The sequence below is a fragment of the Oncorhynchus mykiss genome, chromosome 30 (assembly GCF_057628025.1).
Source record: "Oncorhynchus mykiss isolate SJ-2025 chromosome 30, ASM5762802v1, whole genome shotgun sequence".
NCBI classification, from domain to species: domain Eukaryota; kingdom Metazoa; phylum Chordata; class Actinopteri; order Salmoniformes; family Salmonidae; genus Oncorhynchus; species Oncorhynchus mykiss.
This window is the reverse complement of record NC_143051.1, coordinates 8,466,745-8,483,675: the sequence shown is the minus strand read 5'-3', so window position 1 is coordinate 8,483,675 and position 16,931 is coordinate 8,466,745. Positions and strand designations below refer to the sequence as shown.

Here is a 16,931-nt window from a genome sequence, read left to right as displayed (position 1 = left end):
GGGTTGAGTACGACCCCATTCACATCGACGGGGCTGTATTGGAGCAGGTTGAGAGCTTCAAGTTCCTCGGTGTCCACATCCCTAAGAACATATCATGGTCCAAACACACCAACACAGTCTAGAAGAGGCCACGATAACACCTTTTCCCTATCAGTTGGCTATAAAGATTTGGCATGTGCCCTTAGATCCTCAAAAAGTTATACAGCTGCACCATTGAGAGCATCTTGACTGGCTGCATCACCACTTGGTAGCCGACCACAAGGCGCTACAGAGGGTAATGTGTACTAAGTCGAGCTCTCTGCAATCCAGGACCTCTATACCAGGCGATGTCAGAGGAAGTCTCTAAAAGTTCTATAAGACTCCCATCACCCGTCATAGACTGTTGTCTCTACTACCACACAACAAGCGGTACAGATGCACCAAGTCTGGAACCAACATGACCCTGAACAGCGTTAACCCCTGTCACGCACCGTCTCAAAGCCCGTAACACAAGGGAGACAACGTGGAGATAAGGAGTAACAAAATATATATTTATTAAATAAAGTAAACTAAGTACAATATACAATGGTGTGTGTAATCAGTAATCAGTAGTGTAAGTGAGTGTTTTGCATGAATGTGATAATGCAGGGTGTTGAAAGGTGCCAAGGCAAACAACCAAAAACCACCAAGATACACAACAAAATCTATAAAGGTGTCTGCATGGAGAGAGTCTCCTCCATAAATGGGGAAGTGGTGTATTTATCCTGGGAGACACCGGGCCCAGGTGTGTCTGCATGGAGAGAGTCTCCTCCATAAATGGGGAAGTGGTGTATTTATCCTGGGAGACACGTAGCTGACGACCCTCCCAACTCCGCCCTCCCAACTTCCTAATAAGGAGACAAGAACAAAGAGAGAATACGGCAGACAGAGTGGGAGGGTCGTCACACCCCTTAAGACATCAGTAGTTAGTTAAGTAGTTAACCAAATAGCTGCCTGGACTATCTGCGTTGACCCTTTTTTGCACAACCTTTTTTGTCTCATCACATAGGCTGCTGCTACAGTTGACTTTCTTTGACTTTATTCATAGTTATATGTACAGTTGAAGTCGTAAGTTTACATACACAGTAGCCAAATTAATTTAAACTTAGTTTTTCACAATTCCTGATATTTAATCCCAGTAAAAATTCCCTGTCTTAGGTCAGTTAGTATCACCACATTATGTTAAGAATGTGAAATGTCAGAATAATAGTAGAGAGAATTATTTATTTTAGCTTTTATTTCTTTCATCACATTCCCAGTGGGTCAGAAGTTTACATACACTCAATTAGTATTTGGTAGCATTGCTTTTAAATTGTTTATCTTGGGTCAAACATTTCGGGGAGCCTTCCACAAGCTTCCCACAATAAGTTGGGTGAATTTTGGCCCATTCCTCCTGACAGCTGGTGTAACTGAGTCAGGTTTGTAGGTCTCCTTGCTCGCACACGCTTTTTCTGTTCTGTCCACAAATTTTCCATAGGTTTGAGGTCAGGGCTTTGTGATGGCCACTCCAACACCTTGACTTTGTTGTCCTTAAAAGCCATTTTGCCACAACTTTGGAAGTATGCTTGGGGTTATTGTCCATTTGGAAGACCCATTTGCGACCAAGCTTTAACTTCCTGACTGATTCGTTTTGGAATTGTTAGGTTAGATTACTTGTTGGTTATTACTGCATTGTCGGAACTAGAAGCACAAGCATTTCGCTACACTCGCATTAACATCTGCTAACCATGTGTATGTGACCATTAACATCTGCTAACCATGTGTATGTGACCATTAACATCTGCTAACCATGTGTATGTGACCATTAACATCTGCTAACCATGTGTATGTGACCATTAACATCTGCTAACCATGTGTATGTGACCATTAACATCTGCTAACCATGTGTATGTGACCATTAACATCTGCTAACCATGTGTATGTGACCATTAACATCTGCTAACCATGTGTATGTGACCATTAACATCTGCTAACCATGTGTATGTGACAAATACATTTGATGTGATTTGATATCTTGAGATGTTACTTCAATATATCCACATAATTATCCTTCCTCATGACGCTGCCTATTTTGTGAAGTGCACCAGTCCCTCCTGCAACAAAGCACCCCCACAATATGACACTGCCATCCCGTGCTTCACGGTTGGGATGGTGTTCTTCAGCTTGCAAGCCTCACCCTTTTTCTTCCAAACATAACGATGGTCATTATGGCCAAACAGTTCTATTTTTGTTTCATCAGACCAGAGGACATATCTCCAAAAAGTACGATCTTTGTCCACATGTGCAGTTGCAAACCGTAGTTTGGCTTTTTTATGGCAGTTTTGGAGCAGTGGCTTCTTCCTTGCTGAGCGGCTTTTCAGGTTATGTCGATATAGGACTCGTTTTACTGTGGATATAGATACTTTTGTACCTGATTCCTCCAGCATCTTCACAAGGTCCATTACTGTTGTTCTGGGATTGATTTGCACTTTTCGCCTCAAAGTATGTTCATCTCTAGGAGACAGAACGCGTCTTCTTCCTGAGCGGTTTGACGGCTACGTGGTCCCATGGTGTTTATACTTGCGTACTATTGTTTGTACAGATGAACGTGGTACCTTCAGGCATTTGGAAATTGCTCCCAAGGATGAACTAGACTTGTGGAGGTCTACAATTGTTTTCTGAGGTCTTGGCTGATTTCTTTTGATTTTCCTATGATGTCAAGCAAAGAGGCACTGAGTGTGAAGGTAGACCTTGAAATATATCCACAGGTATACCTCCAATTGACTCAAATGATGTCAATTAGCCTATCAGAAGCTTCTAAAGCCATGACATAATTTTCTGGAATTGTTCAAGCTGTTTAAAGGCACAGTCAACTTAATGTATTTAAACTTCTGACCCACTGGAATTGTGATAAAGTGAATTATAAGTGAAATAATCTGTCTGTAAACAATTGTTGGAAAAATTACTTGTGTCATGCATAAAGTAGATGTCCTAACCGACTTCCCAAAACTATAGTTTGTTAACAAGAAATTTGTGGAGTGGTTGAAAAATGAGTTTTAATGACTCCAACCTAAGTGTATGTAAACTTACGACTTCAACTGTTACGACTTTCAACTTCTACTGTACATATCTACCTCAATTACCTCGTACCATTGCATATCGGCTCAGTACTCGTACCCCAGCATATTGACTCAGTACTTGTACCCCTGCATATCGACTCAGTACTCGTACCCCTGCATATCGACTCAGTACTCGTACCCCTGCATATCGACTCAGTACTTGTACCCCAGCATATTGACTCAGTACTTGTACCCCTGCATATCGACTCAGTACTCGTACCCGTGCATATCGACTCAGTACTCGTACCCCTGCATATCGACTCAGTACTCGTACCCCTGCATATCGACTCAGTACTCGTACCCCTGCATATCGACTCAGTACTCGTACCCCTGCATATCGACTCAGTACTCGTACCCCTGCATATCGACTCAGTACTCGTACCCCTGCATATCGACTCAGTACTCGTACCCCTGCATATCGACTCAGTACTCGTACCCCTGCATATCGACTCAGTACTTGTACCCCTGCATATCGACTCAGTACTTGTACCCCAGCATATTGACTCAGTACTTGTACCCCTGCATATCGACTCAGTACTCGTACCCCTGCATATCGACTCAGTACTCGTACCCCTGCATATCGACTCAGTACTCGTACCCCTGCATATCGACTCAGTACTCGTACCCCTGCATATCGACTCAGTACTCGTACCCCTGCATATCGACTCAGTACTCGTACCCCTGCATATCGACTCAGTACTCGTACCCCTGCATATCGACTCAGTACTCGTACCCCGTGTATATAGTAATCGTTACTCGTTGTGTATTTATTATTACTTTTATTATTACAAGTTTTACTTTTCTGTTATTCCTCTATTTTCTTTTTCTCTGCGTTGTTGGGAAGGAAGCATTTCCCTGTTAAAGGGATATTTTGCATTTTAGCATGTTAGACCTCGTTTTCCGCTCACTTATAGTGTTGAAGCATCCTCCAGACAGTTGTTTTGGTCAAAGTTCCATTCCTGAGATGTCTTTGGCCTGGCTTAGTTGCTTGCATGAGCCATATAGTGGTGGTGGCCAGACTCATCCAAGAACGTGCTTCAAAATGTCTCCACGTAAAATTCTAAAGACAATTTTGTTTTCGGGGAGGCCTGTGGAAAATGTGATCGTTTTTTTCTTTAAACCTCCACAACTGTTATTTTGAAGAAAACAGATTAGCTACATCAGCTAGATGTCACTAGTTAGGACAGGGATAAGGATATGGAGAGCCTTGATGTCACTAGCTATGATAGGGATAAGGATATGGATAGCCTAGATGTCACTAGCTAGTATAGGGATAAGGATACAGATAGATGTCACTAGCTAGGGCAGGGATAAGGATATGGAGAGCCTAGATGTCACTAGCTAGGGCAGGGATAAGGATATGGAGAGCCTAGATGCCACTAGCTAGGACAGGGATAAGGATATGGAGAGCCTAGATGTCACTAGCTAGGACAGGAATAAGGATATGGAGAGCCTAGATGTCACTAGCTAGGACAGGGATAAAGATATGGAGAGCCTAGATGTCACTAGCTAGGACAGGGATAAGGATGCGGATAGATGTCACTAGCTAGGGCAGGCATAAGGCTATGGAGAGCCTAGATGTCACTATCTAGGACATGGATATGGAGAACCTAGATGTCACTAGCTAGGGCAGGGATAAGGATATGGAGAGGCTAGATGTCACTAGCTAGGGCAGGGATAAGGATATGGAGAGCCTAGATGCCACTAGCTAGGACAGGGATAAGGATATGGAGAGCCTAGATGTCACTAGCTAGGACAGGGATAAGGATTTGGAGAGCCTAGATGTCACTAGCTAGGACAGGGATAAGGATATGGAGAGCCTAGATGTCACTAGCTAGGACACGGATAAGGATACGGATAGATGTCACTAGCTAGGGCAGGGATAAGGATATGGAGAGCCTAGATTTCACTAGCTAGGACAGGGATAAGGATATGGAGAGCCTAGATGACACTAGCTAAGGCAGGGATAAGGATATGTAGACCCTAGATGTCACTAGCTAGGGCAGGGATAAGGATATGGAGAGCCTAGATGCCACTAGCTAGGGCAGGGATAAGGATATGGAGAGCCTAGATGTCACTAGCTAGGGCAGGGATAAGGATATGGAGAGCCTAGATGTCACTAGCTAGGACAGGTATACGGATATGGATAGATGTCACTAGCTAGGGCCACCAGCTAGGATAGGGATAAGGATACGGATAGATGTCACTAGCCAGGGCAGGGATAAGGATATGGAGAGCCTAGATGTCACTAGCTAGGACAAGGATAAGGATATGGATAGATGTCACTAGCTAGGACAGGGATAAGGATACGGATAGATGTCACTAGCTAATGCAGGGATAAGGATATGGATAGCCTAGATGTCACTAGCTAGGACAGGGATAAGGATATGAATAGATGTCACTAGCTAGGACAGGGATAAGGATATGGATAGCCTAGATGTCACTAGCTAGGACAGGGATAAGGATATGGAGAGGCTAGATGTCACTAGCTAGGGCAGGGATAAGGATATGGATAGCCAAGATGTCACTAGCTAGGGCAGGGATAAGGATATGGAGAGGCTAGATGTCACTAGCTAGGGCAGGGATAAGGATATGGAGAGGCTAGATGTCACTAGCTAGTGCAGGGATAAGGATATGGAGAGGCTAGATGTCACTAGCTAGGACAGGGATAAGTACTCATATAGACGACGCAAAGTTTGGAAAATGTATAAGTATGCAGCGTTCGTCTCGCAACGGATCCTTCAACCGCAAGGGGGGGGGGAGGGGGGGGGCGTTTCGTTTCCACGCCGTTTTGGACATTCCCATTGAAATGCATGACATCTGGCACAACATAATGGAGTGCTTACGGGAAATGTGAATGAGACTTCAGTCTCCACCTGTTGTTTACAAAGCATGTGACAAATAAAATGTTATTTCATTTGATCATAGCCCCTCTTTCTCTCTCTCTCTCATTCTCTCTCTCTCTCTCTCATTCCCTCTCTCCCTCTCAGCTAGGCCTCCATGACATTCATCATAGCCCGTCTGACAGCAACATTTAAAGACGGTTTATAGGCGGTTTGTTTTTTATTGACTTTTGTGACCCCCTATAAAATCATCTGATATATTTAAAGGCCTCCTGCACTGTCAAGCCATTTTCAAATAGTCTACATCAGAGAATGAATGGGATTCTATATTTATAAAGGGTTCTTCTCTAGCCAATTCATACGAATAATGGAAAGTCTACGCCACTCTCAGCGAAGGAAAATAATCGTGCCGTTCCCATCCAGATGAGTCTTTACGATGCCGCTGATACTTCATCCAAATATTTAACAGCTGCTTGTAGGATTCTTATTAACATTCAGAGCATTCTAAACATTTCTGAAAGTCAACGATAGTGCCTGTATCTCTCGCTGTCTCTCTCTCTCTGTCTCTGCCCTTCACTCAGGCAAGTAGTGGCGCTCCATCCTATACAGTTGAAAATACAACTGTAGCCTATGCTTGTGTGTTGTCGGGTGAGCTCAATTTCATGCGTTTGGTCCCAGCTGCATAGTTCATGGAACGGAAGCCCCTTGCACGGCCTCCCCTGGGTCTGTAGGAGGGCGAGCAGCCCTCAGTAGGAGGATAAAACATTCTGCTGATGGTCTCGATGGAATCTAGGGAGCGGCACCAGCAGGGACGCATAAGCCCCAAACACGCCGCTGACTCAACAAGTCCCAAATAAAACCCAAACACACCACTGACTCAACAAGCCCCAAACACACCACTGACCCAACAAGCCCCAAACACACCACTGACTCAACAAGCCCCAAACACACCACTGACTCAACAAGGTCCAAACACACCACTGACTCAACAAGCCCCAAACACACCACTGATTCAACAAGCCCCAAACACACCACTGAATCAACAAGTCCCAAACAAAACCCAAACACACCACTGACCCAACAAGCCCCAAACACACCACTGACTCAACAAGGTCCAAACACACCACTGACTCAACAAGCCCCAAACACACCACTGATTCAACAAGCCCCAAACACACCACTGACTCAACAAGCCCCAAACACACCACTGACTCAATAAGCCCCAAGCACACCACTGACTCAACAAGCCCAAACACACCACTGACTCAACAACCCCAAACACACCACTGACTCAACAAGCCCCAAACACACCATGGACTCAACAAGCCCCAAGCACACCACTGACTCAACAAGCCCCAAACACACCACTGACTCAACAAGCCCAAACACACCACTGACTCAACAAGCCCGAAACACACCACTGACTCAACAAGCCTGGCTGGTTTTCGCTCTTCCAACTGGTATTTGGAGTTCTTACTAATAACCAGCGTGCCAAATGAAACCCGGCGCAATGACGAGTATGCTAGCCTTGGTTGTGTCCCAAATGCCACCGTATTCCCTATATATTGAACTACTTTTGACTAGTGTCCGTAGGGCACTGTGTAGGTGCAGGGAATAGGGTGTCATTTGGGACAAAGTCTAGCAGTCAGTTGAACTCTTGCCCTTGCTCATAATTCGGCCCAATAATGTCACAATGTTTTTTTGTCTTTCACGTGGAATGGTTTTCATATGGACATGAGGAGGGGCTTTACTGTGGAAAGCGTGTCTTTCACGTGGAATGGTTTTAATGTGGACATGAGGAGGGGCTTTACTGTGGAAAGCGTGTCTTTCATGTGGACACGAGGAGGGGCTTTACTGTGGAAAGCGTGTCTTTCATGTGGAATGGTTTTCATGTGGACATGTGGAGGGGCTTTACGGTGGAAAGCGTGTCTTTCATGTGGAATGGTTTTCATGTGGACATGAGGAGGGGCTTTACGGTGGAAAGCGTGTCTTTCATGTGGAATGGTTTTAATGTGGACATGAGGGGGGGCTTTACTGTGGAAAGCGTGTCTTTCATGTGGAATGGTTTTAATGTGGACATGAGGGGGGGCTTTACTGTGGAAAGCAATCAATTAATACACTAGATAGAGCAAGAGGATCATTGACTTCTCTCTCTACATCCCAAATGGAACCCTATTCTCTACATAGTGCACTACTTTTAACCAGGGCGCATAGGGGGACCATAGGATTCTGGTCAGAAGCAGTGCACCATATAGGGAATAGGATGCCATTTGGGACTGCCTCTCGGTAACGCTCTGCGATTATAGGCCACAGTAGTAGGGCAACACTGACTGTGGTTAAGCGAGGGGGAAATCTGCTGCCTCGGGACCACAGCTGTCTCCATTTGTGTGATTTGACAAATCAAACTAAATCAGGTTTCGCTGCATAATCATTCTGAGGTAATGTATCTCTCTGTGCTCTCGCCAGAATAGATTCCCTACTGTTAGCCTACTGTTTTGGCCTGTTAGGTGAAATATTAGTGATTTGATCCAGTGCCCTATCCAATGCTGTAGTCACAGACGTCCCAAATGGCACCCCGTTCTCTACGTAGTGCACTACTCTTTTGACCAGGGCACATAGGGTTCTGGTCGAAAGTAGTGCACTATATATATGGAATAGGGTGCCATTTGGCATACACAACACTGTCTGCTGCAGGTTTCCTCCCAACGGTGGATTCCCTCTCCCAAACAACCAAATGATTAATGATCGATTTAACCCGCAACCATTGTCGTTTAAATTGAATATCTATTTTTCATTGACTGTATGTTGAGAATTAAAATGAAGAAAGACCCCCAACGCCATTTGTTAGGATTGGATCAAAGACAGGAGATTGATGATTGACTGTTTGGTGAGGAAATGTGGTCCCTGCTTTCAGGTAGGAAAATAGTTTGCACTTTGGTCAATAGTAGTGCACTATGTAGGGAATAGGGTTCCTTTTTGGGACTCCAAAAATGTTGTTTCTCTCCCCGGGGAAATGATTTTTCGGAGGACAAATACAGGTGTCCTTGGGACGAGCCTCACCTTGTCTCTCTGTCTCTGGGCTCTCCTGTTTTTTTGGTGTCGTTGAGTGTAAACTAGTGTGAAATTAATCAATGACCCTCTCAATCCCACGGTGCAGTTTAACATACAAATAGCACTTTAATGTAATTTTTTGTTGTTGCGGGGTGCCGTATGTAATCGATATACCTCAATCTCTACCTCTCTCCCTCTCTCTATACCCCCCATTGCTTTCCCGCTCAACCTACCCACTCCCTTTATCCCATTCCCCCCCTTTACACCTCTTCCTCTCACCCATCCCGTCTCCTTTATTCCCCCTCTATCCCTCTCCTTCATTCCCCCTCTATCACCCTCTCCTTCATTCCCCCTCAATCACCCTCTCCTTCATTCCCCCTCTATCACCCTCTCCTTCATTCCACTCCTCTATCCCTCTCATTTATTCCCCCTCCTCTATCCCTCTCCTTAATTCCCCCTCTATCCATATCCCTTATTCCACTCCTCTATCCCTCTCCTTTATCCCCCTCTATCCCTCTCCTTTATTCTCCCTCTATCCATCTCCTTTATTCCCCCTCTATCCCTCTCCTTTATCCCCTCTATCCCTCTCATTTATCCCCCTCTATCCCTCTCCTTTATCCCCCTCTATCCCTCACCTTTATTCCCCCTCTATCCATCTCCCTTATTCCACTCCTCTATGCATCTCCCTTATTCCACTCCTCTATCCATCTCCCTTATTCCACTCCTCTATCCATCTCCCTTATTCCACTCCTCTATCCATCTCCCTTATTCCACTCCTCTATCCATCTCCCTTATTCCACTCCTCTATCCATCTCCCTTATTCCACTCCTCTATCCATCTCCCTTATTCCACTCCTCTATCCATCTCCCTTATTCCACTCCTCTATCCATCTCCCTTATTCCACTCCTCTATCCATCTCCCTTATTCCTCTTCTATTTACTAGTCCTCTGTTTCCCAGGCAGTGTGATGGTTTACCATTAAATAGTTTGGAGCATATATAGTCTGCCTTTCTGTCTTCCTCTGTTCCCTACAGTGTGATCCAGGTGAAGCCACCAAGCTCCTGTATGACCTGCTGTACACTGAGCCCATCAAGATTGTACTGATGCCTGGCTGCAGCTCTGTGTCCACTTTGGTGGCCGAGGCCGCTCGCATGTGGAACCTTATAGTGGTGAGTATGGTTCTACTGTGTGTGTGTGTGTGTGTGTGTGACAGTCTATCAGTTGTGCTAGATAGATACCACATCTATCTCCAAAATTAGCTGTATCATAACAATGTTCTTCAGTAAATCCTTATGAGTGGGTGCCCTAATTCACTAAATGTGGAAAAAAAAAAAATCTGCGAGTCATGAGCCTCCAGCTTCAGTCAGAGGCTGTTTCCCAAATGGCAACATATTCCCTATGTAGTGCACTACTTTAGAACAGGGCCTTATGGGGATGATTGGAGAATAGGGTGCCATTTGGGACGTTACCTCAGCCTCTAGTATGAGTCAGATAGCTAGCAGACTAATGGTGTCTAGAGGGAGGTTGAGTCATAGCTAGCAGACTAATGGTGTCTAGAGGGAGGTTGAGTCATAGCTAGCAGACTAATGGTGTCTAGAGGGAGGTTGAGTCATAGCTAGCAGACTAGTGGTGTCTAGAGGGATGTTGAGTCATAGCTAGCAGACTAATGGTGTCTAGAGGGAGGTTGAGTCATAGCTAGCAGACTAATGGTGTCTAGAGGGATGTTGAGTCATAGCTAGCAGACTAATGGTGTCTAGAGGGAGGCAGGTTGAGTCATAGCTAGCAGACTAGTGGTGTCTAGAGGGAGGTTGAGTCATAGCTAGCAGACTAGTGGTGTCTAGAGGGATGTTGAGTCATAGCTAGCAGACTAATGGTGTCTAGAGGAAGGCAGGTTGAGTCATAGCTAGCAGACTAATGGTGTCTAGAGGGAAGTTGAGTCATAGCTAGCAGACTAATGGTGTCTAGAGGAAGGCAGGTTGAGTCATAGCTAGCAGACTAGTGGTGTCTAGAGGGAGGTTGAGTCATAGCTAGCAGACTAATGGTGTCTAGAAGGAGGTTGAGTCATAGCTAGCAGACTAGTGGTGTCTAGAGGGAGGTTGAGTCATAGCTAGCAGACTAATGGTGTCTAGAGGGAGGTTGAGTCATAGGTAGCAGACTAGTGGTGTCTAGAGAGAGGTTGAGTCATAGCTAGCAGACTAGTGGTGTCTAGAGGGAGGTTGAGTCATAGTTAGCAGACTAATGGTGTCTAGAGGGAGGCAGGTTGAGTCATAGCTAGCAGACTAGTGGTGTCTAGAGGGAGGTTGAGTCATAGCTAGCAGACTAATGGTGTCTAGAGGGAGGTTGAGTCATATTTAGCCGACTAGTGGTGTCTAGAGGGAGGTTGAATCATAGCTAGCAGACTAGTGGTGTCTAGAGTGAGGTTGAGTCATGGATAGCAGTCTAGTGGTGTCTAGAGGGAGGTTGAGTCAGTCGTAGCTAGCAGACTAGTGGTGTCTAGAGAGAGGTTGACTCAGAGTCATATTTAGCAGACTAGTGGTGTCTAGAGTGAGGTTGACTCAGAGTCATATTTAGCAGACTAGTGGTGTCTAGAGGGAGGTTGCGTCATAGCTAGCAGACTAGTGGTGTCTAGAGTGAGGTTTAGTCGTGGATAGCAGTCTAGTGGTGTCTAGAGGGAGGTTGAGTCAGTCGTAGCTAGCAGACTAGTGGTGTCTAGAGAGAGGTTGACTCAGAGTCATATTTAGCAGACTAGTGGTGTCTAGAGTGAGGTTGAGTCATAGCTAGCAGACTAGTGGTGTCTAGAGTGAGGTTGAGTCGTGGATAGCAGTCTAGTGGTGTCTAGAGGGAGGTTGAGTCAGTCGTAGCTAGCAGACTAGTGGTGTCTAGAGAGAGGTTGACTCAGAGTCATATTTAGCAGACTAGTGGTGTCTAGAGTGAGGTTGAGTCATAGCTAGCAGACTAGTGGTGTCTAGAGTGAGGTTGAGTCGTGGATAGCAGTCTAGTGGTGTCTAGAGGGAGGTTGAGTCAGTCGTAGCTAGCAGACTAGTGGTGTCTAGAGAGAGGTTGACTCAAAGTCATATTTAGCAGACTAGTGGTGTCTAGAGTGAGGTTGACTCAGAGTCATATTTAGCAGACTAGTGGTGTCTAGAGGGAGGTTGAATCATAGCTAGCAGACTAGTGGTGTCTAGAGTGAGGTTGAGTTGTGGATAGCAGACTAGTGGTGTCTAGAGTGAGGTTGAGTCATAGCTAGCAGACTAGGGGTGTCTAGAGGGAGGTTGAGTCGTGGATAGCAGACTAGTGGTGTCTAGAGGGAGGTTGAGTCAGTCGTAGCTAGCAGACTAGTGGTGTCTAGAGTGAGGTTGAGTCGTGGATAGCAGACTAATGGTGTCTAGAGGGAGGTTGAGTCATATTTAGCAGACTAGTGGTGTCTAGAGGGAGGTTGAATCATAGCTAGCAGACTAGTGGTGTCTAGAGTGAGGTTGAGTTGTGGATAGCAGACTAGTGGTGTCTAGAGTGAGGTTGAGTCATAGCTAGCAGACTAGTGGTGTCTAGAGTGAGGTTGAGTCGTGGATAGCAGTCTAGTGGTGTCTAGAGGGAGGTTGAGTCAGTCGTAGCTAGCAGACTAGTGGTGTCTAGAGAGAGGTTGAATCATAGCTAGCAGACTAGTGGTGTCTAGAGTGAGGTTGAGTTGTGGATAGCAGACTAGTGGTGTCTAGAGTGAGGTTGAGTCATAGCTAGCAGACTAGTGGTGTCTAGAGTGAGGTTGAGTCGTGGATAGCAGTCTAGTGGTGTCTAGAGGGAGGTTGAGTCAGTCGTAGCTAGCAGACTAGTGGTGTCTAGAGAGAGGTTGACTCAGAGTCATATATATCAGACTAGTGGTGTCTAGAGTGAGGTTGACTCAGAGTCATATTTAGCAGACTAGTGGTGTCTAGAGGGAGGTTGAGTCATAGCTAGCAGACTTGTGGTGTCTAGAGGGAGGTTGAGTTATAGCTAGCAGACTAATGGTGTCTAGAGGTAGGTTGACTCAGAGTCATAGCTAGCAGACTAGTGGTGTCTATAGCGAGGTTGTGTCAGAGTCATAGCTAGCAGACTAGTGGTGTCTATAGCGAGGTTGTGTCAGAGTCATAGCGAGCAGACTAGTGGTGTGTCGAGGGAGGTTGAGTCAGTCATAGCTAGCAGACTAGTGGTGTCTAGAGCGAGGTTGAGTCAGAGTCATAGCTAGCAGACTAGTGGTGTGTAGAGGGAGGTTGAGTCAGAGTCATAGCTAACAGACTAGTGATGTCTAGAGTGAGGGTGATTTAGAGTCATAGCTCCCAGACTAGTGGTGTCTAGAGGGAGGGAGGTTGAGTCATAGCTACGAGACTAGTGGTGTCTAGATGGATGTTGACTCAGAGTCATAGCTGAGCTCCAGGGAGTTGAGTGCCCTCCTCTGTGAGCTCTACTGGCACCTGACAGTGAAGCAGACACCTCAGATCCACTTGGCTGAGGAAGGGAGGGAGGGAGTGAGGGGGAGACGGACAGAGGGATGGGGGGGTGACAGTGGAGCAGACACCTCAGATCCACTTGGCTGAGGGAGGGAGGGAGGGAGGGAGGGACGGGCGGAGAGATGGGGGGGAGAGGGAAACAGTGAAGCAGACACCTCAGATCCACTTGGCTGAGGAAGGGAGAGAGTGGGGGGGAGACAGACAGAGAGATGGGGGGGGGGGGTGACAGTGGAGCAGACACCTCAGATCCACTTGGCTGAGGAAGGGAGAGAGTGGGGGGGAGACGGACAGAGAGATGGGGGGGGGGGGGGGGGTGACAGTGGAGCAGACACCTCAGATCGACTTGGCTGAGGAAGGGAGAGAGTGGGGGGGGGGGGGGGGGACAGACAGAGAGATGGGTGGGGGGGAACAGTGGAGCAGACACCTCAGATCCACTTAGCTGTCAAGGAAGGAGAGGAGAGTGGAGTGTTTTGTCAGCCTAGAGGTAAGGTAAGTATTCCAAGGCCTGAATGCCAAATAAGAAGTGTCAAGGAGGTTAGAGGGAATAATAACACTGCTCTGCCCGTCTCAGTGGTTGGGTTTCTAATGGCACCGTAGTGTTCTCCCTTTGACCAGGGCCCATACCATTTGCCAGCTAGTATTGCGCCCTGAAAGATATTGAAGTTTCCCAAAAATGACATGTTATGACAACTGGAAAAAGCTTTCACCTATTGCTGTATATCCAGACACCTTTATGGAGGGGATACAGGAATAGCAGGCTGATATTTGGTGGGCTATTATTGCACACTCTCCACTTTGAAAGTGTACTCTCACAGAAATTATGTGTAGACTAGATGCTAGGCGGGTATTTTTAATTTTTTAAATAATTATTTTACCTTTATTTAACCAGGCAAGTCAGTTAAGAACAAATTCTTATTTTCAAATGACGGCCTAGGAACAGTGGGTTAACTGCCTGTTAACAGAACAACAGATTTGTACCTTGTCAGCTCAGGGGTTTGAACTTGCAACCTTCCGGTTATTAGTCCAACGCTCTAACCACTAGGCTACCCTGCCGCCCCAGTATACAGCCATATTCCTACATTTTTCATGCAGTGCTATTTTGGTGTCATAAAGACCTGTCTCTGACGGTTCCCACATCAGATTTCTGACCCATATTCCTCTGCAGTGGCCGTGTCACCGTGCGATGTATGTTTGCGTCCCAAATTGCACCCTATACCCTATATAGTGCATAACTTCTTTTTTTTACTAGGGCCAAAAGGGAATAGTGCCCATAGGGAATAGGGCTCCGGTCAAAAGTAGTGCACTATATAGGAAATCGGTGCCATTTTAACTTACCAGCTCACATTGCAGTTGATCAATGAAAATGTTTAATACATTAGCAGGACCTAATTTACTGGGATATGGCTGAGGGATATTCAATCAGGACCTAATTTACTGGGATGTGGCTGAGAGATATTCAATCAGAACCTAATTTACTGGGATATGGCTGAGGGATATTCAATCAGGACCTAATTTACTGGGATGTGGCTGAGGGATATTCTATCAGGACCTAATTTACTGGGATGTAGCTGAGGGATATTCAATCAGGACCTAATTTACTGGGATATGGCTGAGGGATATTCTAGCAGGACCTAATTTGATGGGTTATGGCTGAGGGATATTCAATCAGGACCTAATTTACTGGGATGTGGCTGAGGGATATTCAATCAGGACCTAATTTACCTGGCTATGGCTGAGGGATATTCTAGCGGGACCTAATTTACTGGGCTTTGGCTGAGGGATATTCAATCAGGACCTAATTTACTGGGATATGGCTGAGGGATATTCTATCAGGACCTAATTTACTGGGATATGGCGGAGGGATATTCTATCAGGACCTAATTTACTGGGCTTTGGCGGAGGGATATTCTAGCAGGACCTAATTTACTGGGCTTTGGCTGAGGGATATTCTAGCAGGACCTAATTTACTGGGCTTTGGCTGAGGGATATTCTAGCAGGACCTAATTTACTGGGCTATGGCTGAGGGATATTCAATCAGGACATAATTTACTGGGATATGGCTGAGGGATATTCTAGCAGGACCTAATTTGATGGGTTATGGCTGAGGGATATTCAATCAGGACCTAATTTACTGGGATGTGGCTGAGGGATATTCAATCAGGACCTAATTTACCTGGCTATGGCTGAGGGATATTCTAGTGGGACCTAATTTACTGGGCTTTGGCTGAGGGATATTCAATCAGGACCTAATTTACTGGGATATGGCTGAGGGATATTCTATCAGGACCTAATTTACTGGGATATGGCGGAGGGATATTCTATCAGGACCTAATTTACTGGGCTTTGGCGGAGGGATATTCTAGCAGGACCTAATTTACTGGGCTTTGGCTGAGGGATATTCTAGCAGGACCTAATTTACTGGGCTATGGCTGAGGGATATTCTAGCAGGACCTAATTTACTGGGATATGGCTGAGGGATATTCTAGCAGGACCTAATTTACTGGGCTTTGGCTGAGGGATATTCAATCAGGACCTAATTTACTGGGATATGGCTGAGGGATATTCTATCAGGACCTAATTTACTGGGCTTTGGCGGAGGGATATTCTATCAGGACCTAATTTACTGGCCTTTGGCTGTGAATTGTTGAACCAAAAATCGTTTTGCTTCATTATGTTAACTACCTTTTCTTGTTTTCTCGTTTTGTCTTATTCTTTGGTTTGTTCTTCTTCCTCTGTCTCTTCTGTCTTTTCTGTCAAATGTTTTCATAATGAGGACACCCTAACACTTTTCTATCTCCTCTCCTCCTCTCCTCCTCTCTTCTCTCCTCAGTTATCCTACGGCTCCAGTTCTCCAGCTCTCTCCAACCGCCAGCGCTTCCCCACGTTCTTTCGTACCCACCCATCTGCCACCCTCCACAACCCCACCAGGGTTCAGCTCTTTCAGAAGTGGAAATGGACGAAGATCGCCACCATCCAGCAGACTACGGAGGTTTTCACCTCGGTGAGTGACAGGCATCTTTAACATTTACATTTTCTTAGTTTGTTTGCATTTGACTGTTTTATAGACGGTGATAGTCTGAATGTAGAGGAGAGACAGATACAGAGGAAAACAGAGCGGAAGGGTTGACATGGGATTCATAGCCACGTCAGAATGGGCTTCTGTGGTCCAGAGTCTGTGGGGCTAATCACTCTACCAAAACCCTTCCTAACTAAGGCTGCTCTAGACTCAAGTTTTATGGACTTTGGTGAAACATGAGACTTCCTGTTCCGGGGACATGCATTGAAAACGCGTGGCCTCATCGTGGCTTTCTTTTGCAAAATAACTATTAATTAACAGAGTTGATTTAAAAAATTAAAAAATTAAAAAAAAGGTCAATAGTAAACATCATATTAAAGTGTGGGACATTGATTGTATGATAAGTATTTTAAAAAACAAGCAGG

At 45.7% G+C, this 16,931-nt stretch overlaps 1 protein-coding gene across 1 annotated transcript in view; it reads left to right on the top strand.

Annotated features, from left to right (window-relative positions):
• The window catches only part of LOC110487865 (gamma-aminobutyric acid type B receptor subunit 1), a 198,377-nt gene that overhangs the window by 75,948 nt on the left and 105,498 nt on the right, over positions 1-16,931 (top strand). The window contains exons 7-8 of the mRNA XM_090227436.1: positions 10,044-10,178; positions 16,321-16,491. Of these exons, the coding sequence (XP_090083562.1) occupies positions 10,044-10,178; positions 16,321-16,491 (306 nt within the window). The remainder of the gene's footprint in view (positions 1-10,043; positions 10,179-16,320; positions 16,492-16,931) is intronic.